The 24,605-nt window shown below is 34.9% G+C and overlaps 1 protein-coding gene across 1 annotated transcript in view; it reads left to right on the forward strand.

The window, feature by feature from the left end:
* The window catches only part of EMC2 (ER membrane protein complex subunit 2), a 36,204-nt gene extending 13,437 nt beyond the window's left edge, over nucleotides 1-22,767 (forward strand). Inside the window, exons 5-11 of the mRNA XM_041470803.1 lie at nucleotides 522-579; nucleotides 11,358-11,443; nucleotides 11,615-11,674; nucleotides 14,132-14,213; nucleotides 15,363-15,473; nucleotides 16,340-16,444; nucleotides 22,363-22,767. Coding sequence (XP_041326737.1) covers nucleotides 522-579; nucleotides 11,358-11,443; nucleotides 11,615-11,674; nucleotides 14,132-14,213; nucleotides 15,363-15,473; nucleotides 16,340-16,444; nucleotides 22,363-22,449 — 589 coding nt within the window. The 3' untranslated portion in view covers nucleotides 22,450-22,767. The remainder of the gene's footprint in view (nucleotides 1-521; nucleotides 580-11,357; nucleotides 11,444-11,614; nucleotides 11,675-14,131; nucleotides 14,214-15,362; nucleotides 15,474-16,339; nucleotides 16,445-22,362) is intronic.
* Nucleotides 22,768-24,605: the final 1,838 nt, after the last annotated feature.

Below are 24,605 nucleotides of genomic sequence, written 5' to 3' on the forward strand. Positions count from 1 at the left end.
AAGATTTATATTATAATCTGTAGTAGACTCCTATAGGAATCTTTCCAGTTTCTGGTGTGCAGCTACTTATACTTTTTAAAGTCACAACAGAAGGAACTTTGCATTAAGTTTTAAGTTACAACAGTGAAGTGGAATGTCATTATTTTGGATGGCTTTTCAAGTTTTGGAGTTTCTGTTTCTTGGGAGATGTGAAAAGGGGGAGTAGGGATGTGATGGCTGAACCTATTGGGTAGACAAAGAGAACAGGCAGGAGAACGAGATACTGGGTGTAAAATATACAAGTTGCTGCTGAAATGGTATTTCATGAAGCAATTTCTATGTGTTTTTCTTAATTGGTGACAAAAAAGACTGCTGTTTATACTTACCACTCTCAGAGGAATTTTGTATAAATATAGTTTGCTTAGTATATGTGTATTATATTTCAGTATTAAAAAATGCAGGAGGGTTATTAGCTATTGCAAGGAGAGTCAAAAAGTCAGAAGTTCTTAGCAGAAATAAATGTGAGTCATTTCTTTGTATAGGTATGATGATGCTATCCAGTTATATGACAGAATTTTACAAGAAGATTCAACTAATACAGTAAGTTTAAAAGATAATTCTAAACTGCACTGATGTGTTTGAAATTGTGACTGTATTTTCTGTTTCAGTGTGGAAAAATGTGTGTCTGTATTGCTGTATTTGTTTCCTTTAGTTTTCTGTTATAATAACCAATGTTACCATTTCATGATGGGAAGATGTAATGTAATACCTTCTTAAACACTGATTTTAGGAGACAGATTATAACTACTGATCTTTCCAGAAGTCTTAGTAGTGTTTAGAGCTGGGCCTTTCAACTCTTTCATTTCCCAGAATACAGAGTATTTAAAAGACTAATATAGTCTGTCACATATCTTCTATGCTCCTAATGTGTAATCTTACTTAAGGATTAACTATTAATACACTCAGGTAGTGTTTGAATAGCAGTTATTTTGATTCATGTCTGAGCCATTTTACTAGCTCTTGAATCAAAATGCATAAAGCATGCCAATTGTATAAAACAAAACATGAGACAGACTGTACTGTTCTTCTAAGCATTTTTTGAGTACTGTTTGTAAAAGCCACTGTGAGCTATTAGCTGCCAAAATAGAAGTCTAGAGAAACTTTAGCAATATATTTTCATTGATATTTTTTCCTACAAGGATAAAACTTGATATATGAAGAAACGCTGGAGTTTCAGATTTTGTATAACATAATTATTTATTGGAAAATCAAAAAATTATTAATCATTGAGGGTGTGTTACTTGGTTTTGAGGAGCTGTCTATTGGGTGAACTTTGGTGTGAATGTAATACTTGGGCTATTTCAGATATTTTGACAATCTCACGTAAATCTTCCTAGGTGTGTGTTGAACCTATACCTTTCCTTGGTCAGTTTATTTGATGTGGTCTGCTATTCAGGAGGGGAAAACCCACAGAAACACAGATAACTGGGATTAACTAGGGTATGCCAGAGCTGGATATAGACCATGTGCCATCCCTTAAACTTAGTAAACAATTAAAAAACCCCAGAAAACAAATTAAAAAGCAAGCAGCAACAGTAAATACCACCCCAAACACCAGAAAGTTATTTTTGAGGCAACAAATGTGGAAACAATACCAAGCTAAGCACTTGAACAACAGTGGTAGGTTAAAGTCTGTCTGTTAGCAGTGCTAGAACTCACAGATTTTGTGCAAGGGTAAAAGGAACTATTTCAGTTCTTCACTCTTCTTTTTTACTCTCCCTGAAATAGTAGAAGCTTGAGCTCAAGAAGTTTTGAGCACAAGATGCATTGGTGTCCATAGTAAATGGTGGATTTTATCACTGCATGGCCCAAAGAGTTTGACACTAAATCTTCAGAGTCGTGTTGGACCAATATGGAACCCATTTGCAGTGAAATGACAGAATGGGTCACCTTGGTACATGTTTTATGACCTTTTGCTGACACCAGTGGAAAATGGAGCACCCTATTACAGTGACTTGCATGGACCACAGATCTTTGAAGTATATAGTTTTGGCAGTTTTACTTTTTGCTCATCTCAACATAGCTAACGTCACCTGAGTACTTTGTTGGATGGCATTACAAAACAAAATTATGTATTTAAATAAGTAAAATGCATTATTGTTTCTTTATTTGAATTTTTTCCATAAACAATTCATAAAGATCCCTAAACTTGTAATATTTAGAAGCATAAGTTGTAAATATTAGAACAGTTGTGTGGTTGAAGTTCTTAATTTTAATAATAGAATTGAAAAATGTTAAATGCAAAGGCCAGTTCCTTGCTATATAACTAGAATTGGTTGGGTAAGGCTTGCATGTCAAGAGTGAAAGTTAAGTAAAAAGTTTTGCTAAGTTGTCATGTGTATATTTCTTTGTGTCACTTACCTGTTAATTATTTCCATGCACACATGTGGCTGCTATAGGAAAATAAATATTTCAAGATTTTAAAAAAGCAACTGTTGCTGAGTTTGTCTTGGCATTCACCTAACTTTATAGAAATTTCTTCTGGTCTGCTGACACATGGAGTTGCTTATATGCATTAAATGTTTTGGCAAGCGCTTTAAGTGAAACATAGACATTTGTTCACACAATTCATGTAAAAATCATAGCTTTCATTGACTGATCAAAAAGCAGCATGGAAAAAGATTTTTCCAAAAAATTACTTCTTTTAGACACATGGCAGAATTTTCCATTATAAAAAGTAAAATTTGAACTCAAATTATGTAATGGACATTTACACTTGCGTGTGAAGTTTTGTTGCTGAAATTGCATTAACAGTAATTACTTAATTTCTTAGGATAGAATTCAAAATAGTTTTTATTTTTTAAAATAGGATCATCTGTAAGTTTTATCTCACTCTGCGCTTACTTTCTGAAAAAGATGTCTCATTTGGCAATGGAATAGTGTTAATGTCACCTCAGATTTTGTTTCATTTTTCAAAGCATGTAGATGTTGAGTCATAGTCTCTTTTCTAAAGACTTTAATGAATGAAATGTGACTCTTGTGAAATGCATAGCTTGCATACATTTCAATAGGGTAAGGATTAGAACCTTTTCCATTCCTGTCTGTTTTGGTTGAAATGGTGGCATGTTAGAGGTCAAGCTGACAGATTCTTCTTATTAAGGCTGCATATTATTTTCTATCATAGGGCTCTTTTATTAATTAAAACTTCATGTAGTGTCCAATTGAAAATGTTTATAGTGATGCTGAACAGTAACTGATTTGTTTGTAGATCTTCAGATAAAATGTTTATTCTGTTTCTCAGAACAAAATAAAAGAGAGTCATTGGTTTTTTTAGTAATGTTGGTAGAAAGGTTTTGTTTGTTTGTTTTTGCTCTTTATGTATTTCACTGAGAAATCCTTATCCTGCTCTGCTTTGGAGGAAAACCTTTTAGTTAGCTAAATATTTTTTATCAGTCAGGCTCTTCTTGAGGTGGTCTGTTCAGCAGAGCAGAGAAGCCTGTTGTTGAGAAAGGAAATTGAGTTCCATGTATTCAAGTCTTAAATTGGTCTCTAACCTGCTCCACTGTCATCCTAGTGCACTTGCAGTTTCTCTTGGTTATTCAGCTCAACCATCAAGAAGATTGCAGAGCATTTGGTCATTACCAGGGGAAAGTCAGATAAAGCACAAAGTTCTGCCGTAATTCTAATCTGTAGAATCTGGAGTCTTTATTAGGATAATTCTTCAGCTGTTTCTTGCCACTATTTCAACTAAGCTTTTAATGCAAGACACTGCTTCCTTAGCATAGAACATGTGGATAGTCTCATTACCATCGTGGGTTTAGTAATATAATTGTGTGAATGAAGAATTTAAAATTTTTCTAGTAAGACAGTGTTCTCATCAACTCTAATGTTTATAGGAGTGGGCAGGAAAAAGGGTATGCATATGGTCACATGAAGTTACCCTTTCTCTTACTACTTTGAGATTCTTTTTGTAGATGAGCTGGACATATTTCAGAAGAGGCAAAGGAGGTGGTTGAAGACCTCTGGGAATCCAGAATACTAGAAGGATTCAGAGCACTATCTCAGTACTTAGTATCATGTAAATAGGCAGCAGTTACATACCATGAATATCTGAGTTCATATCTTTCTACATTAATTCCATCTAGACTGCATAGGTAACCTTTCTTTCCCTACCTCCTTGTCTTCACTAAATAAGATGAGAATAATGAGCACTGAATTTGAGCACTGGATTTCTGTTTATCATCTGAACTGTGATAATTCCTTAAAACTGCTGTAGTAGCTGTGAATTCATTTTTAACAGGGACCTCCTGTGAAGACCTTGCAGCTTTGTACATTTATCCACAGGATGCTCTGAGCTGCAAAAGGGAAAACTGCTCACCAAATGAAGCATCTACTAATGGGCAGAATTTTCTGAGGTGGCATGTGTGTTTGCTTAAATATATTGGCCACACTGCCAGGAAAGACAGAACTAGACCTAAACATAGGTGTGTACAGTGATAGTTTTAAAGGGAGTTGAAAAAGATAGCTTAGCACTGACTGACACAGGGTGGAGTTGGTGAGAGTTGTGAAGTTGTTGCTGCTACTTCAGTTAGTCCCAGTGAGAACTGCTGGGGAAGCTGGGAATGCACTATGTGGTCCTAAAAAAATGGGTTTTTTACTTTTGGCAGAGCATCATTTACCATTGCAGGGTTTTTGTGCTTCTTGTTCAGTCATGATTGGTGAAGTGAGAGGGCAGAGTGCATTCCATCATTTGTCCCATGTTTTGTGTGCATAGCGCTTTTAAATGTTGATGGAGATTTTGTCTCTTGAAATTAAGTATTGGAGAACAGAAGAGCAGCTGTACTGCAGTTGTGGCAAAAGTCCATTTTACTTGTCCTGGGTCTGGCTTTCACTTACTGCAGATACCAGAAGTGTATAAGAGCAGGGCAATGACAGTATGCTGTGGTCTGTTCTGCCGGTTTCTATTCATCTTCATGTTGCAGTTTTCCTGTGCCAGAAGTGTTAACTCTGTTTTTAATAGCTCTTCATGAAATTTCTGCATAGACTTATTTTTAAACTTGCTTAAGTTTGCCATGCCTACATCTACAACATAATTGAGAAATTAAATATTGTAATTTTTTAATGGATTGTGCAGCTCTCCCATTTGTGGTTTTTTTTCTGTTCCCACACCTTCAATCCGACAATTTTATTTAATGCCTCTGAATTTGTCTGTTACTGTCAGCAGTTGTTTTCCCTTTATTAATACTCGTGACTATAGGGATCTTTTGCACTTTTCTTCCCTCTAAGCTAAGAAGTCCTAATTGTTACCATTCTGTGTTGTTACCTTTCTGTGCCTTAAAACTCTGCTGCTGTTCTCTGTGTAATTTCTGTGTTTTTTCATATATTTGGGTGAGAAGTGAGAAGACTGAACAGCAGTCAGTATTAAAAATGCAGGAGCATTATGGACTTAAAAATTACAAAGTGGTGCCATAGATGTGTCTCTTCTGTATTCTTTTCTGGTAACACCAATATCACAGTATTTTCAGTTTGGGTTTTTGGGGCAGGGTTTTTGAATTTTTTAAGATGGTTTGTTAACACTGAATTGATGTTTTATAGAACTGTTTATTGCAAGTCCAGTATCTCCCTCCTAGCCAGACGAATTCAGACAGTTTTTTGTGTACGTTAAGTTAGTATTGTTTGTCCCTATATGCAGCCATTTGTGTAGATTAAATTTCATGGGTCGTTTTATTGTGCTGGTAAAAGTATTCATTATGATTCGTTATTGTGAATGCTAATGTTTGGACTTGTCTTTTGTTCTTTATACTTAAATAAATCCTTATCAACATTTAACTTTACGTCACTATTAATTCCCTTGTTAGATCTCTTATCAAGAGTGCTGGGCAGTGGTTTTTAATACAGGTGATTCTGGGATTCTCAGTGCAGAGAGCTCTTTTTCTCTATTTTATATCTTTTGACTTATTTATCCCTGTGAAGACCTTCTCTTGTTAGGCTCTGGTGACTCTAGTTTCCTTCAGAGCTTTCAGCTTCAAGGTGAGACATCTTGTTGAAATTATATTTTAAGTCAAAGATTACTTTTACATGGATCTTTATTCATCTACACTTAACGACTCCTTGAAGAACTCCACTAGATAGGGGAAGCCTTACTTTCCTCTGTGTAAACTGTTCTTGCTTTTTTGTTGATATATAACATTTTTCATGTTTTCCAATTCCAGGCTGTAGTTTTTCAGCCTGTGAAGCTCCTACCAATTTTCTCTGTGCTGGTGTTAGACTTTATAGGTTGTTTATGGGATACAAAAAGTTACGTTTTGCTTTGAGGTTATCCCTAAAGGGCAGCTTTAACCCAGTAGTTCTGTGCCTGCATGGGTTTGCAAGATTTAACTGTATTGCATGACTAACTTTGAAAAAAGTCTGAATTCTGGTAGGAATAAATTTGTTATTGTGGTTGTTTTTGATTATGTGCTGGTTTTGACTATGTGCTTTTTTGACATCCGTGTAATTTTTTCCCTGTATCTCAGTTGTAGCTGTTTACACTTCTGTTTTGATTTGCATATTACAATTTGAGGGAAAATGTTTCAATGGATCAAATTCTTAGACCAAATACACATTTTCTAAAATGTTAAAAGGAAACAAAACATTATTTTTAAGATGAAAAATATAATGTGTTAAATGCTGTAGTAGTTATACAGATAAGAAATTCTTTCTTTCATAGAGGTCTCAATCGCTGAAAATTCTCCTACTAATACTTTCTTTATGGCCATGAAATTCAGAGCAATGTTAGACTCTCTCTTGGTGTGTTTTACTAATGAAATGCAGAAATTGATAAATGTTCAAGTCCTCACTTCATTTTGAGTCTACCTAATGCCAATTAAAAAGAATCATGGCAAATGGAGGATTAGTTCTTATGCCAGATTGAGGATAACTAGTCTTTAAAAGAAATAACTTAGAAAGGTTCACTCCTTAATAAATTTGTACATACTGAAGTAGCTTACTCCATATGATACTGATTCTTTAAGATACATATATCTTTCCATAAAGAATTAGGGATTTACAGAATTAGCCAATAACTTCTAGTGTTTTGCTTTAAACTCTGGAAAATTGAGGAGGAAATCTGTGTCGTAGTATCTGCGGGTCAAATGCTGCAGATCTTGTTACAGCGCTGGAGGTTTTGCCTTTTCCTTTTTACTTAAGGTGGAAGGAGAAAGAAGATTGAGTAAATTTTTGTGGAGGCTTGTTCTAGAAAGTCTTACTATTGTGATGTGAAGAAATGAAATGTACTCCTTGACTGCTGTTTTCTAAATCTTTATCAATGTAATTGTTTGTGACTATTTTAGTAGACTTAGACTTCAAAATAATTTCAAGTCCCTGTATTTAAAAACTAATTTCTCAAGAATATTCTTGTTGGACTTGAAATTAATAATTGAACAAATTTGTACTCTGCATTTTGCAGTTTTTTAGTATCTTGTAATAGGTCTGCTAAAAATGAGTTTGTGTTTTGAGATGTGAGGTTTTTGGTAAAGAGGACCTTTAGCATAATGGAGCATGAAATAGTCTGGTTTTCTTTTATTAGCTGGTTGTAAGGCAGGTAAAAAATAGGAAATATGGTATAAGTGCTAGGTAAAGCCTCTGAAGAATTGGTGTGAGTCTGGCTTTACTTAACAACTATGTATTTTTGCATGCTAAAGTGGTTATTAGTGTTGGCAGTGGTTCTGTGCAGTAAAGCATTTTGTTTAATTTGTATGGGAATAAAGAAAAATTGATGCTATGAGTGTAAGTTGCTATTAGTTATGTTGCTGTCCTCAGGATGCTCAGGAAACTGTGTGAGCTCCAGCTCACAGAACAGCACTTAAGCTGACTCACACAGTGACCTCAGAAGCAATATAAATGAGAACAAGAATTAGAAGTTTACAGCACACAAATTGTGGTCCATGTTTTGTTTGTAATGCAGGCCTTTTTGTATATATTTTTCTTAACATACTGACTACTGGAATTATTGAATTTTATTTTTATTTAAAAACTGATAGACTTCATGATTGAAAGAAAAACTAGGGAATAGGGAGTCAGACAGGAGAGTAGTTTGTGAATACCATTAAAAGCAATAGTAGTTTGTTTTCATGTCTTCATTTTTTCACCTGCCATATCAATCCTGTGAATCACAGATCTACTGAAAACCTCTGTGCATATCTCTTGGCTTTATGACTTTATTCATGTGATGGAAAAAAGTTAGAATCTGCATTAAAAAAACCTCTACATCCTCACTCAATTCTTTACAGTGCTTTTAAAAAGTCTCTCAGAAATTCTGTGCTACTAGACAACGTTTTGTTCTTTTTCAAGATGTTGGCACTGTTTGGAGTGGCTGAGCCTCTCTTTTGTAAACTTGGGAGTTCTCTGTAAAGAAACTTATCTCCCAGCATTTTGAGGGTGAAGAGAGCGCAGATTCCAAGCCCAGATGCTGCTATATTTTTGTTGATAGGAAGGTAGACCAAAAAATGAAGTTTTAAAAGTTGTAGAAGTGTAATTTTGAGGAAATTTCTTGGGATTTGGTGCAGCAGGGAGATTCTGTCGAATGTAAATGTAACTCATTTAATTCCTAAGAACTGCTGCCAGAATATGTTGTGTCTAATGCTTTTGTTCTTGTTATTTGATTGCATTAGATTACATGCTTACTATAGGTAAATATCAGTTTATGTTTGTGACTAGAAGTAGTTGTAGCTTTTCATAAATTAATGTCTTGAGGCTCCTGTGATTTATGTTACTTGTGAGTGCTGTGGTTAAGAAATAAAGCAGCTATGGAAAAAAATCTGTTTCCAGACTCTCTTGGAGGACTGACTTGGATACAGTTGAAGGAGTTGCATTAGAAACAGAGAAAAGAGTGACTTATGTAGACTGTTCCTGTTTGCCATTGCAAATTAAGTTTTCATATACATTGATTGATTTTATATAATTAATAGATTATTTTAGTTCTCAGGGGTTTACTTTAATCAGGCTCTTAATTTCTTTAAATTTTGAAAATAACTGAGTTGTTAATCCAAGAGCTGCATTTAAAAAGCTGCATTTATAAAGTCAATAGTCTGTTACCTGCAAAAACCCTTCTGTCTTCCTAGGCTGTAATTGCTTGATGCATTCCTTTGGCTGTGCACGTTGTTATCCCCACTTTTCCTCTTTTCATGTTTCAGGCTCAGTGGGCAGGTCACTGGGCTGTGTATAATGTCAGCTTTGGGTAGTGGGTTAACGCTGCCCTGGTGTTCCCACCATAGAAGGGGGTGACCTGCTTTACAAAAGCTTTGAGAACTCCATAAAATGTGACAGCAAACAATGGTTTGGTTGAGGTTTTTTTGGTTGTTATTTTGTGGTGTTATTTTGTTTTGTTTGTTATAGCAGCATGATAAGCATGTGGGATTATTCTTTTTGAATTTAAAGAAAATAAGTTTAATTATGCTGTTATCTTTAATTTTAGAAAAGCAAAAATAAAATACGGAGTGTGTTATTGTTACAGTAATAAATGTGTCAGCAGTTAAAATTTCGTGTTATGGCTTTTAGCCAGATGTCTCCCAGTAAAAGTAGAATGATGTATGTAACTTCACAGGTTGCAGTTTGACAAAGAAGCAGTGGAAACTACACTCGTTGTGTTCTAATTTGGCCTCTGATTAGTCTTCTCTCTGTCTGTGTCTTACATTTAGTCAGAAGGGTGAAATATTTTTTTTCCTCACTTGAGTTGTTTTCACTGAATTTCCATTGAATGCGTGTTTGTGAGGGAGATAAAGGGGATGAATTAAAAGGAGATTAATTAAATGTCAAAAGCATTTTTAGTTTTTCTGTTTTGGTGCTTGAACTAATTTACCACTCTCTTGTTTGGAAAGCAATTGATTTGTTCAAATGGATTAAAGGATAAAAAATTATTTAGGAGAGTAGTTATGTTTAAAGTGTTTTGTGAATACACAAGAACTCTTGTAGGGTATATGTGACTGTGAACTTAGAGTACATCATGAAGAAAGTGATTTCAGAGCTATCTGAAATTCAAAGATTTAAATTGTTCAATATTTTGTAGAAGAGTTGTCCTGTCAAGGCTTCTAAAATATGATTTCAAACTATATAAACTCTTTAGAAGATATGAAATGGAATGAGAGCTATGAAGGGGATAAACAGTGGGACTTAATTACCAGAGAAGTGTGCTTTATATTTTTTGTCTTTAATGTTATCTCATGGAGAAATTACAAACGAGATATGTGTGCATGTTGATATCATGGACACCAGACTGTGTGTTGTCTCATGTCTGATCACAGTGGTTGTGGTCACCCAGGAGCACAGGGATTAGAGGCAAGGAAGGAGGCTGATGGCATTCCTTTTTTGAGTTATGTTCTGCTGGAATTGTGTTTTCCTTCCATTCAGTCAGATTTCTGATCTGATGACTTTCAGGCTGGCTGAGGTGTATTGTTTGCTCCCAGCTGGGAAGATTCCTTTGTTTTGAATCACACCTCAGGTGTATGTTGATATTCAGTTGGTTTGAGCACGGTGCTGGTAACATCAAGGTCACAGGTTTGATCTCTGTAAGGACCATTGTTTTAAGAGTTGACTCAATAAGATCCTTGTGGGTCCTGAAAACTGTAACCAGCATCATTCAGAAGCTGGAATATTGGATTAAAATACCGAGTAATCAGCTATTACAATCCTCTATAGCTTTCCTCCTTCTGGTCTCTGACAACTTTTCTGGACTTCAAAATTTAAATACATTATAATTCTTATAACTAATTTTTATGTTTAAGTTGAAGTACATTTTCTACCCACATATCAAAGTACTGCTCAATTTTTGGCATTGAAATAGTGATTTTGTATTCCCTTTACATTGCAGAGCCTACTTTGGCCTCCAAGAACGACGAGAGACTTTTTTAGGGAATTGGTGTGTATTTAGCATTAGTCAAAGGTGCCATTCAGCACTTCAACAAGAATATTTTATAAAGGCTGAAAGCCATTCTTACACAGAGATAACCAAGATGCAGCTGTGGGATTCTCTAGGACTCAGTCACCATTTCTCCTCTACAGTCATAGATCTTGTGAATGACGAGGTGGGGGTAGTTGGAATGGCTGAAGATTAGCATCCCCTGCTGTTTTGTAATTATCAGAATCTGGACAGTCATTTATTTGAATGAAATAATGCATACAGTTTGTGCCTCCAAAGAAAAGCATACATAATGTGATTGTAAGAAGAGGTTTTCAGTCTCTCAGTGGGATGTGATAGGGTATGTTTATAAACTTCAACCTAGCAGTGTCTCTGCAGTGGAATTCCACTGGTATTGAGATAATAATTTGCACAGTCAAATTGCTTTCCTTACAAAAACCCAGGGAATTATGAGGCCTAATCCTTTATTAATGTCAACCCATAGGCAGCAAGAAAGCGTAAGATTGCCATTCGAAAAGCCCAGGGGAAAAATCTCGAGGCCATCCGAGAGCTGAATGAGTATCTGGAACAGTGAGTGTCTTACAAGAATACGGATTGTGTTTTGCTATTCTGATAAATCTTTTTAATTAAAATGGAATTTGCATTTAATTTACTCTTTTGCTTCAGTGCTAGTCATTTACAGAATCCTTGGCACATTCTTTCTTTTTTTCCTTTTTCCCCTCTCTTGTATTCTCTATACAGATTTGTTGGTGACCAAGAAGCTTGGCATGAACTTGCAGAACTTTACATCAATGAACACGAGTAAGTTGTTTGCTAAGTCTGCATAAAAAATGTTAATTTGAAACCCACTCTGTGTAAGTCAAAAACCACAGTAATTTTTTTTAAGGAGTAGTGTTACAAAGTATGCTGTCTCATTTCCAATATACTAGGCCTCAAATGGAAATAATTACCAAGCTTATTTGGCTACCAAATACTTTAAGAAGGCATTTGTTTTTCAAACAAAAAGAGTTTGTTTAATTACCTGTATGTTTTAATAGTTTTTAAAAATCTGATGTTTAGAAGAAGTGGTTTGAGTGCAGCAGAGAACACTTCCCATCATTTTTTGTTCAAGTTGTGTATTTTACTTGTTAGAGGTGTTAAATTCTCTACTTCTAAAATCAGTTGATCACAGCAAGCGATATTCCAATTTTCTTTTAGCCTACCTCTCCCAGAACTTTTAGTAACCTTTAAAAAAAACCCCACAAAGCAAAACATAGATCCAGAGTTGGAGGCATCTGGTCGCCTGGGTACAAAACCCAATGCGATCAAGAATGCTGAATGTTGTAGTAACTTGCTTATTGGATATTTAATGTTTTTGTTAGCTTTTTTTATTGCTGTAGTGACAGGAGGAAATCCCAGTGTGAGAGGATTAGCACCAAAGCCTTAGTGCAAGTTTTCTAATATCACAGCATTAATTCAAACCTCCACCAAAAGGCGTATCTTTTCTTTCCCCTCTTTCTTTGGTTCTTCAGGCCAGCCTGAATTATATCACATTGTTTCCTTCTTTCCTTTTGAGAGGGTGGTAAAAGAATCAAATTGTCAAGAAAGAAATAGCCATTCTCACCGTGAGGAAAGAATTGTTCCCCAATCATCTCTCCTTGCACCCCATTCTCAAAGAAAATTGTTATTAAACTCTTTTAAATGATGACTTCAGGAATAAACTAGAATTTTGATACCCAGACTTCCATTTGTTTAGGGAAATCTACCAGCCCCTTTTCCAAGAAAATAGCTACTAAAAAAAAAAAAAAAATTGGCTGGAAAGATATTTAAGCTTGTCAAATCTGTCAGTACGAAAGTGAGTGATAGAGTGGTTCAAACATACGTATTCCATTATTGGGTTGGGGTTTTTTTGCTATAATCTTTATTATGAAATTGTGCAATAAAACTCAAGAAAGAAATTGCTTTTGCTTGTATTTGTTTTGGTCTGTAATTCCAATAAAAAGCAATATGCAATACTTCAGTTCATGGAAAGAATTCACTGTCCTCACTGTACTTCCATAAGCATCATTATTATTATTTTGATAATGGGGGAAAATCGGGCTCTTGGCTAAAAGCAACTAAAAGTTAAGTTTTAAAAAAGAAGATAATTCATCAGTTTATATGTTTTATCAGGGTTACAAGTCACAGGGCTTGTGAAATCACCATCTCTCATTTTTGTTCATAAACACATGTAGATATACAAGGTTTGCACAGTCCTCAGTTCTACCCTATTCTGCAATGAGGACTCTGGTTTCTGCTTTTGGAGAGTGAGGTGGCTGCCCTTTTATCTCCAGATTAATAAATTATACAGATACATGACAATCATAACATGCACCAAAGTAAACCACAACATATTTATTTTAGGATACAAGATTTTACAGATTATATGGCTTAATATGGTCTCATAATTGCTAAATTGCTTTTACTGCGATATTAAATATATACCCACACTGTCATTATATACCTTGTATCTCTGAATTTTGGAATCCTATGACATAAACTGTGCAATAGTGCTATCACATATCACTAAATGATGCAAATTCTGCAGACAGTTCTATTATTTGAAAGATTACAAAGCTAAGATTCTTCTCAATAAACCTGCATTTTGAGCTTGACTTCTTAATCCTTTCTGAAAGTTTCCACTAAGAAACTCAAGAACTAGCCTTTTCAAATTATAAGGATTTGCCCATTTGGAGAGGTCTGATGCTATTTTCATACATTGATTTGGACTGTTTGAATTTTAGAAGTGTTCTTAGTATGTTGATTTTTTGTCTCAATTCTGTGGTTGACTGTTGGCAGGTAAAGTTAATTGACAGTGTAAATGCTGTGATCAGTGGCTGCATTTATGAATCTTCAGATAGTTGAATTTTCTTAGGAAAAAAAGGAATTATTTTGTAGTTTCAGGTCAGTGTCTTACAGTACATAATACCTGCTTTTAATCATCCCTCCTGCTGATGAAAAATGGCACTTATTAATAAGAAATTAGTATATTAAATGCTTTTCATTAGCTGTTCCAGTTATACCTAGACCATTAGATTTTGGATATTTTTCCCCTGTCTATAATTTAAAAAAAGTAACTTGGTTCTAAACTTTATTTTAAAATGAACCATTTAAATTAATTGTGAATCATGTGATTTTATGGGGGGGGGGGAAGTAAGGCTTGTATTGTGCTGTAAAAAAACTGAAGCAAAGAGCTGTGTACTCGAGTTTCATATTGTCACTGTTTTTTGTATTCCTCAGCTATGCAAAGGCAGCCTTCTGCTTAGAGGAGCTTATGATGACTAATCCACACAACCACTTATATTGTCAACAATATGCTGAAGTAGGTATTTCAGAAAAAAATCAATTATGTTTGATTACATTTTCTGTTTTTATGTTACTGAAGTGGTGAAAATGGTTTCTTTAATTTTTCCCTAGGAGATTTTAAGAGTTCACAGAGAATGTTAAAATCTCATAGAACTGAATATGTTCTGAAAACCGTGTTTTCATACTCAGTGACTCAGTCACAGTGTGACTAAGCTAAATATAAGAGTTAGGGGAGGAATTATTCAAGATAAAACCTAATTTTAAATTAACTCTTCTTGTTGAAGTTTTTATGCACTTTTCAAATTAAGTTCATGAGAAGCTAAACTTTTCTACAACAATGCTGCCTAGAAGTTTAAGATGTATTGCCTGTTACTGTGGACTCAGATCTTGGAATCCACATACTAAATTCTGCCTGAAGGAGCACTGGTGGAAGAAAGGTGAATGCTAGAGGTAAAGTTAGGAGTTCTAGCTCAAGGTTTTAGCCATCTGAATTTGTCTTTTTTTTTCCAGATTATTTTTTTTCTCCTAAATTATACTGTTAACTGCTTAGAATGGGTTTAATTTGTTTAGTTAACATGGGTAAAATTGGGTTGACATTAAAACTTGAAGGCCTGAGTAGCTTTCTCTTAGAAAGACTTGGAAACATATCTTCTAGTATTTATCTCTCTTTTTTTTTGGTCTAATATATATAAAAATTAATAGAAAAATAATGGAGTAATCCTCTAAACTTTGTGTGCTATTTTGAATACATAGTGAAAGACATTGTGTTGTTGTGTGAGCTGTTTTCATGCATGCTGTGGGAACATAGTGTCAGTATGGATTTCTAGTAGTGAGAATTTGGATTTAAAGTTTGTGCTACTGTTCATAGGAGACAATCCCAAGGTTTCAGGTATTTATAGATGAAAAAGAATCACTTTTTAATCTTGTAGCAATGCATTAATGAAATTAATGCTGAGTTTTTTTCTCCTATAGTTAAATATTTTTAAATGTATCTATTGCGAAGAGCTTGGATTTCTCCCAGGCCAGTATTTGGCCTTTGACAGGACTCACCTGATTTGAAATGTCATGTGAAACAAACTGGGAGTGAATTTTTGTAATATTGCTTCAAAGTGAAAGCCTGAGGTATGAATGACATGCAAGTTTCAGGAGTTTACCATTTTTACAGGTTAAATACACTCAGGGGGGGCTTGAAAACCTTGAGCTGTCAAGAAAGTATTTTGCACAAGCACTGAAGCTTAACAACAGAAATATGAGAGCTCTATTTGGACTTTACATGGTAAGCATGATTATGTATTTTCCCTGTTATCATTCTGAATATGTTTATGCATGTATGTTATCCTTTGCCATTTGCTGGTTTTCCCCTGATTTTTAGCTTAACAGCTCACTGTTTTAAAATACGGAGTATTTTACATACCTTTGGAGTAGGGATAATTTTGTGCTAGTAACTACTCCTTACTGAAGTGCTCTTAACCTTTAAGTCTTGGCTGTATTTTCCAAGGAATTATTGTTACTGGCATGGGAAGGTAACTTCTTCAAAAAGGATTTAAAGTCATGCATCCTCTCTAGAAGATGATGAATTGCTGAAAAACACCAGCACAGTAGCAGTATTCCTTGCAGAATGGATTTCTTTATATAAGTAAAATCTTTCTTTGGTTCTTAAGTAATATTTTGTATTCTTTCAGGTGAGGGTGGGCATATTTTATGTATAGCCTTATCTGCTTTTAAAAGTGTTTTCTGATGCAACAGGGGAAAATGCCATGTCTGCAATGGCTGCTTGGACATACAAGTGATGCATTTTATATTGTCTCTGGTAAAAAATTGATGTGGAAAACGAATTCATAACTCTCACTTTAGGAGAAGCAAATTGGATTAGCTGATCATGTCCAGGTTTGGTTCTTAACTCAGTACAGAACTGAACTGAAGTCTAATGTAGCTTTAAATAGAACAAACAATAGTTTAAAAAGTCTAGCTGATTCTTATCTGGATGCTGTTTGCTGGTAGCTTTTAAATTTTTTTTGTCTTTTTCCACTATCACTGTCCGTGGGGCTTGGACTGTAAGGATGCTCAAGGTTCTCAGCTTATTTCATGCACATAAATTTTATAATTACACTGAGTTTTGTTTTTGTTTTATTGTATTCTTAGTCTGCCAGTCATATTGCTTCCAATCCAAAAGCAAGTGCAAAAATGAAAAAAGATAATATGAAATATGCCAGCTGGGCAGCAAACCAAATAAACAGAGCATACCAGGTTAGTACTTCATTGCTTTATGATACTCTCAACATGCTCTATAGTTCTTTTCTGCACTTTTATCAGCTGCTGTTCAAGAGGTTTAATATGACATGTAAATCAGCATAATCTGCTTGGATTTTTTTACATTCTGCTTCTGTTTGATTTCCTGGAAACCTTAATTAATAAAAGGTTAAGGTTTCCTGGAAGCCTTAATTAATAATTTTTACAGTTACTAATTGCTATCATTTACTTAATAGCTTTAAACATACTTTTCCTACTAACATTAACTGAATGTACATTACGGTAATATTGACCTTCAAGACTTGGTTCTACAGCTATTTTGGAAAACTTGGTATGTCTTAATTCTTAGAGTGACTTCATTATCCACTTCTATTTTACTAGAAAACAAATTAAATTATAGGAGTTTTGTTTTCCTTGAATTTACTCTAACCTTTCAAAATCATATTTAATTGCCTTAATATTTGTGACTGAAGTTGGTTTTGTGTAGTTTTGTAGAGAAATGCTCATTGAGTTGTGAAAACGTAGACTTTGTAGGCCATAATCAAAGCTTGCTGAAGTAATTTGGAGTCTTTCCAACTTTTTGAAAAGTTATGTGTAAACTTCTGTATGTCCTGTTGTATTATAAGCCTCTATTTCTTTCTATAACTGTGAATGAAAACATCGTTTAGCTCATGGGCTCTGCTGTCCGTGTATCCCAAATATATTATGTCTATTTGACTCCGTTACAGCTATTCTTAACGATCTGCCAATCAAAGTTTATATATAAGTAATCCTGGACATCAACATCATACTGTCCAATTCTCCCCACAACTTTTTTGTTGAGCAAATGTATTGGTACTAAATGCAAAGACTTTGTAGCTCTTTGTACATGTAGCTCTTCTTTCTCCCTGCAACATATCAGTATTGGAACCCATTATTTAATTTTTTTCTTCTTGCTACTGTTTCACAGTTAATACTACCAAATGGCCTTTTTACAAGCAGCATCTATAAGGGAATTAAATTAGATTTTCCTTTTACAGACAGTACAGTTTTCTTAATACTGAACTGCATTTCAGTTTCTTGCCAAGTGTGCAGCTTCTTGTGGCTGATGTGTTTTTGATATATGCCAATTTAGAGGTATTTTCCATTTCTCCTAATTGGCCCTGCAGCTTCTGACTGTACAGTGAAGAGCATTGTATCCCTGGGGACATAATGAAAATTTTTAACATATGCCTAAAGTTTATTTCTCTTCTGCTCTTTAAATCGCTCTCCTTTTCAGTAATAAACCATTTACCTTCTCATGATGGTAAGGTGTGTATGAATTAACTACTTTGTCTGATGTTTCATAAATAACCAGGGTTTCTTTTGACTCTAAGTATGCCTGACATTCCTGTAAGCACAGCACAGATGGAAAACTCAAGTATTGCAGGATTACCACCAAACAAAACCCAAAAAAACCCAACAAAAACCCCACAAAAACAACAACTAAACAACCCAAAGAAATTTTAAAAAAACCTAACACAAATCCAACCAAAACAACCAACCACTTACTAAAAACCATTAAAGAATGGTTTTTAGTAAATACACCACAGATTCATAATTGACAGAACACAATAGGTTTTAAAAGATGTGTGAATTTTTAGTGAAAACCAGTATGCTATGTTTTACATCTTAGTAAAATCAACTGCTTAGATTAGAGTGGATTTGCATATGTTTTAAGTAAATATTGTGACTGGAGTTCAAAGTACTGGTAGAGACTTGTTAGCACTTCTGGGAAGCAGTCCCTTTCAGGGTGCATCAGGGTGGAAATTTACAGCCAGTGTGGGCCATGGAACGGCCTAGAAGACCTGGAAATAGGCATCTTCTGGTTCTAAATATAATGGATGTGTAATTATGACAGCTTCTAGTTAACTGTTTCCCATCCAGATAAACATGCCTGTTTGGTTTTTTCTTCCTTTCCCTTCTTTTCTCTCCTCATGGCTTTCTGTTAACATCATAATGTCTCTAATAAAACACAAATTTTATTGAGAGTGGTGTGGTGCTGGGAGCATTTTTAAGTGCAGGGAGTTTGGGGAGTGACTGTTTGTTTGTTTGTTTGTTTTCTTTTAGTCTGAAATGTCTATTACTGTTTTTTTGGATGCTACATTAAGCATTTTTGGTTGATGCTTCCCAGAACAGGCCATGTTAACACAACTAACGTACATACATACATACATATATATATATATATATATATATATATATGTATACACACACACACACACATATAGCCTCCTCTTCTGCTCCTGTTAGCTGTTTGGGATATAAAGTGAAGAACACTGTGTGTGATGAGAATCTTAGGGGAAATTCAGCTCTTGGAAAATGAAAGTGCTGAAACTCAAGCCAGGATCTGGCAAATAAATGGGGTGACTACCTCCATTCCTCTTCCCAGAAGAACTACAAGAAGCTCCAGTGAGCACAGCTTGGCAGGACATCCCCAGCCCAATCCCCCTGGGTTGTTACAGTGCTGCAGAAGCATTTGGCTACTCCAGTCTCTGTCAGCGACTCAGAACATCCAGCAGCTACAGCCAGAGGTGTTAGGTGATGCAGTAGGTGGCAGTCACCCTATGAGTCAGTGTTGATTTGTTGCTCCCTCGATGAGCTGAGCTGTTGGAAATTGTCACCATTTGGACCTGAGGATGAAACCTTGGTCACTTGTGCCAGGGGAAGCCCTTACAGTGTTCCTGCATTAGTGGGAGGGTATGTCTAGACAGGTTTTAAGCTGGATATTTATATGATCTCTATAAATCCTCCCCACTTTCCATGCATTATCCACCTGTAAAGTGCAGTAAGAGCCTTAACAGCTTGTTGGGTTTGACATTGACTTGTTTTATTGGTTGGACATCCTCATACTGCTAAATGATGTTTTTCTGGTGGTCATGTTCTAGAGAGCAAGATGAATTTGGAATCCTGATTTGGATGTCTATACAAATTATATGAATTTGTGACTTTAAATTCCAAATTATTAAAGCAAAAAGTTAGTTTTGAGCAATTGTCTTGCTGTGAGATCTTTCCCTATTTCCAGTTTGGATTTGAACTTGAATTACCAGCAGCTTGATCAGTAATTTTGAAAAACTGCCTTTATTTTCTCAAATGACTGGCTATAGTTGCTTTTAAATTATTTAATTATTTAAAAAATTATTTTGTATGCAATTTACTTGAAATATTTTTACTGGTCTTCTTCTTTCAATTTATTCTGTCATTCAAGCAGTGTGCTTTGGCACTTGATTTTTGCTTTTCCTGTGCATTCCTCTATGAAATCAGAGGAACTTAGTTTATTGTCATTTAAAGAAAGCAGTGTTTGAGTAAAGAAAGAAAACATTACTGCACCGATGTTGGTTAGACTGTGCAGCACTGTCTTTACAGGAAAACATGGTGATAAAGAATAGTTTAAAAAATTCTGAAATGCACAGATATTTGACACTTCAGCTAGTTAATATACTTATTTTGATGTTAAATATATAACAATCCATGCTGATTAGTACTTCTCATCTGTGTCTAATCTAGGAGAAATGTAAACTTCTTCAGGAAGACAGAAAGGTTTTGTAACTAGGGCTGCTGTATGGAGCTGGAATTCCTGGCTGCTAACACATCCCCTGAAAAAAAAAGTCATTATGCTCCAGGCTTCTTAAATTTAATTGACTGGGTAGAAAAAAGACCTAAATAAAATTTAATTTGAATCTTCTATTTCAGAAGCAAGTGAAGTACTCCTTAATCAAAAAATTAGTTTTAAGTTTATTATTATTATAAGCTTACTTTTGCCTTATGACTGGGAAACTGGATCATTCCATATGTGCAGACCCTGAGAAAAACTTCTGTCTGTTCTAACTGAGGACATGAGTCACAGTTATTTTAACACCAAAACAAAATAAGGCTACCTGGTGCTCTTCAATTAGGTAATTGGTTTAGCATGTCCTCTGGTAGAAGCATTTCAGCAGAGGCAGGCGAGTTTGATTAATGCTCACAAAAATCTTTAATGTGATCCTACTCACAGTAATTTTCCAGATACATGCTTCTTGGGTACATTGCTAAACTCTTCTGTGTTAGCAATCTACATGTTATTTATGGCTGGAGAGAGGTGATTTTGTTACCAGCCATTTGGGAAACAGAAAATTAAGTCATGATTTAAGAAATGGATTCCAGCTCAATCAGTCAAATTGCTGTGTAATGGCTGAATAGACAAAATAATTGTTCGTCAGGGCAAATTTGAAGTGATTACATTTCCAAGTGTGCTTCTGGTTGTTATGACGTAGAGTTTGGTTTTATTTGTTCAGTTTAAACTACATGTCAGTATCATGAAGGCAACTGCTCTTGAAATTAGCAAGTAGCATTTTTTTAAACTAATGTCATGTGTCAATTTTGCTTCCAGTGTCCATGTCGAGAATAAGTAAAATATTTCTTTACTTTGAAGCTTTTCTCTGCGTGCTTTCTGCATGTCTTGCCAAGTGCTTTTTGGCCACAGTATATTTAGGCTTCTGTGCTTTTTATTGAAATTTCTGAATGCTTTGAGTTTTAACAATTTTTCACTTTAAACTTTTGACTTGTGTTTTTTAAACTTGCTTATTGTTGTGAAAGGATTTGGAATTTCCAAGCGTCTGTTTCATGTGGACAAAGAGAGAATATTTTATTCAATCAGATAAAATCATAAGTTGCTGCTTTCACCTTGGAGAATCTTAAGAAATCTTGGATTTTCCTCTGAAGTTGACTATTACATGTCACTTTGGAAACTGCACACCCTGAAGAATGGGTTTATATATACTACTAGAATCAAAACCTGCTATACCAGTTAATGACCTGGAAGTATAAAACATGAAAATACAGTGTTTTCAGTACATCTCTAAGCTGTAAAGTGTTGTTACAGTAAGAAAATTTCTCCTAACTTTGATTTGAGATAGCTTATTATTGACTGTGCCAAAACTATTTTTTTTTAAAAAACCTCAATGCTGATTGGGAATTGCAATGCTAGATTGTAGCCTAGGGGTCAAAAGCAGGTTAACAGGTCCTGCAGCTTGTTGCTGGTGTGATATTACCTGAGTTTGATGACTTAATCTTTCTTAACAGGTCATGAAGAGTTTGCTAAATTAAGTTAATTATAAGAGAGAAGGGACACTTTATAAATCAAGGACTAACTATGCAAGACACCAGTGGTATTTGAAATAAAAAACTTCAAATTGAAAATTTATTGAGTGTTTAGATGTTAACATTCAAGTAGAGGATAGGTTTTTTTACTAAAAGCAAGTTTTAGTTACTGTTTCTGTAATTTCTTTACCGCCTCTCTCAAGCTGAAATGCAAAACTTTTTAGTGCAGGTGTATTAAAAATGGTTAGGAATTTCATTTGACTAAAGACCAACCTGCTCAATTAATCCGCTCTATTAGACATGGCTTATGAGTGATGGCAATTTTCAGTATCATTAGAAAAACCCTTTTGAGTTCAACATGGGGTGGTCAACATATCCTGTCCTTCTACCCCTTCCTTTTTAAAGCCACTACTAGTATTTGTTAAGCTGTATCTTTCTTTCTTATCAAGACAGACTTTATTTCAAATGTTCTCTGAAATTGGTGTTTTAATAGTAGGCTACAGTCAAGTACAATGTCATCCCACATGGTTACTTTGAACCATAAAATATAATTATATGTTGTCTGGATTGTTTTATAGTAAATTTTGATAAGTAGAATTTTTTTCTGTCTTACTTTAACAGAAAGTATTTCTTCTTCATTGAAGAAAGTGTTATAGCTTATATTCTGCTGGAAATTCTGAGGTTTAATTTTGTGCTTTTAAGTTTTTAATAAATAGAGTTAATTATTGTTATTTGGTGTGTAGAACTGTTCTTTTCACAGGATTTAGACATAGAATGTCAGGTATTTGACAAATAACAATCCTTTCTTTCCTCTTTAGTTTGCAGGTCGCAGTAAGAAAGAAACTAAATACTCTTTGAAGGCAGTGGAAGACATGTTGGAGACCCTGCAAATCACTCAGTCTTAGCTTGGCACAGAGATCTAATATGAAATTTTCCAATACCACACTCAACCTGTAATGACCTGTGGGTTATGTTACTCTAGTGCTGTTAAAAGTTAATTTTGTATTGAGTACATGCTATATAAAATAACATTTTATGAAAAGTAAAATGCCTATTTATTGCTGCTGTAAGAAATGTGATGAATACCCACTGAAATGAATTAACTTATCCACATAAACAACACGAAGAAATTACGTGCTGCACATCAGTATCCTCAGATTTTTGTATGTACAGTACCTGCTTCTAAGCCATAATTTGTAGAAATAAACTTGTTAAATGATTAAGAAAATACAGTGACTTAAATTTATATATGTAGATTATTAACATATGCTAAATATTTTTCTTATTTGCACATTTAAGAGTAAAAACATGCTACAGAGGTGCACTTTCTGGAAAAATACATCAAGGAGTGATTAAGAGTACACTTCATTAGAGAAGAAAGTTTATTAAGGGTTTTCTTAATGAGTTCATATCTACTACTGTAGAAATGGAGAAAACTTACATGGACTTTGCTTCAGAGGTACTGTTGTACTGGCTTAAGGGCAAAGACATTCTTCCCTGTGGCTTTGTGGGCAAATGCTTCTATGTCCATGTAATTCTCTGATTGGTGTATGCATATTCCCTTTTTTTTCTTCCTTCTATGTGTTCTTTCTTGTACATGTGTTCCACATGGTGAATTTCAGCTGGGGCTCTGTGCTGGTCTCTGCTGTTCTGTGTCCCTGGTATTGGCACCCCTGCTGTGGTGCTTTGGCTTCTCCACATGGAGCAGGGGTTACTGCACTGAAGGGGTGACATGAGAGCTTGTTCAGCTGCCTTGCACTTACTGAAGGATAGTGTTTGTTACACCATCAGCATGAGGCATCTAGCACACTGTAAAACTGTTGCTTTTTTGTCTTCAGGCACTTGTTTATTTACTCAGATAATTAGTCAAACACCCTCATTCAAGCATTTTGCACCTCTGATCTGGATGTTCTGGATGTTGTTCAGATGTGCACTGTGGCAATTCAGTTGCACAGCTATCATTTCATTTACTACAGCTTCAGTAAGATTGCATAACAGCATCAACGGACCCTTGGCAAATGCTAATACCAGTACTGCAAAGTTGTTTTCATGGCTGCTACAACCATCCAAGATGATTAGACTTTCAGATTTTATACTGCCTAATCTATATAGATAGATCGGTTAAAGATTGTGTATTAAACCCTATGATCCTGGACTTGATGTAATAAATAAAACACAGCTGAGTTCCTTCTTAAAAACAAACCAGCAACAAAAACCTCCTTCAAAGCTTGTAAATTTGAATAACTGAGCTGTTTTTTGCATGAGACTGTGCCTTCAAGAAACATGTAGGATCTGACTCTTATCCATGAAGTAGGTTGGAGTGTGACAGAATGGATGCCATGCCATGAGAATTAATTGTATGTGGAATCATAAAATAGTTTATTTCACTGCTGTTGAAATACAAAACTGCAGATACTGTGTAGTGTTATATTAAATAATCCAATTCTAACTTGGGGAAATAGTGCACATCCTTTTATAATAATAATTCACAAACTGGCCTCAGAACAGCATGTGTGGCTGGATTATATATGCTTTGAGTGGAAAACATCATCTTCGAAACATATCATACTTGGTCCTGTGTATTTCTGTTGTAGTCTTTGATTGTGTGAGTGTGCCATCTAGAGTTTTAAACCCTCATTAGTATTTTTTCTGTTATGCCTACATCTCGTGTAACTTGGTTGCATTTTAAAATTAAAAATGGTGGGAAATTGTACTGAAGGTTAAAATTACTTGGTGCATAACATTTTACCTCCAAGTTATTAAAAGCCAGCAGTGCAGAATTTTTGTGTAGCAGGCACCTCCTGCTGAAATATGCTGTATATAAAGCTTTGTTCAGATGCAGCTTTTAATATAGCAATGTCAGACTTGGGTATTTAGTATATCAGTTTCTCTGTAAGGAAATTTGTTCTGTTTCTTGTTTTCAGTTATTTGATGACAATTTTCATGTCATTTGGCTGCTTAGCACCTTCTCATTTTCATTACTGTTTAGCATCTCTTTGAAATTACTATTTAGCGCTCTGATGTGTGCTTGTATTTTGGCAAGATTTCCACATGGTAGAGC

This window comes from Pyrgilauda ruficollis, unplaced genomic scaffold (genome assembly GCF_017590135.1).
Source record: "Pyrgilauda ruficollis isolate IOZ18807 unplaced genomic scaffold, ASM1759013v1 scaffold25, whole genome shotgun sequence".
NCBI lineage: Eukaryota > Metazoa > Chordata > Aves > Passeriformes > Passeridae > Pyrgilauda > Pyrgilauda ruficollis.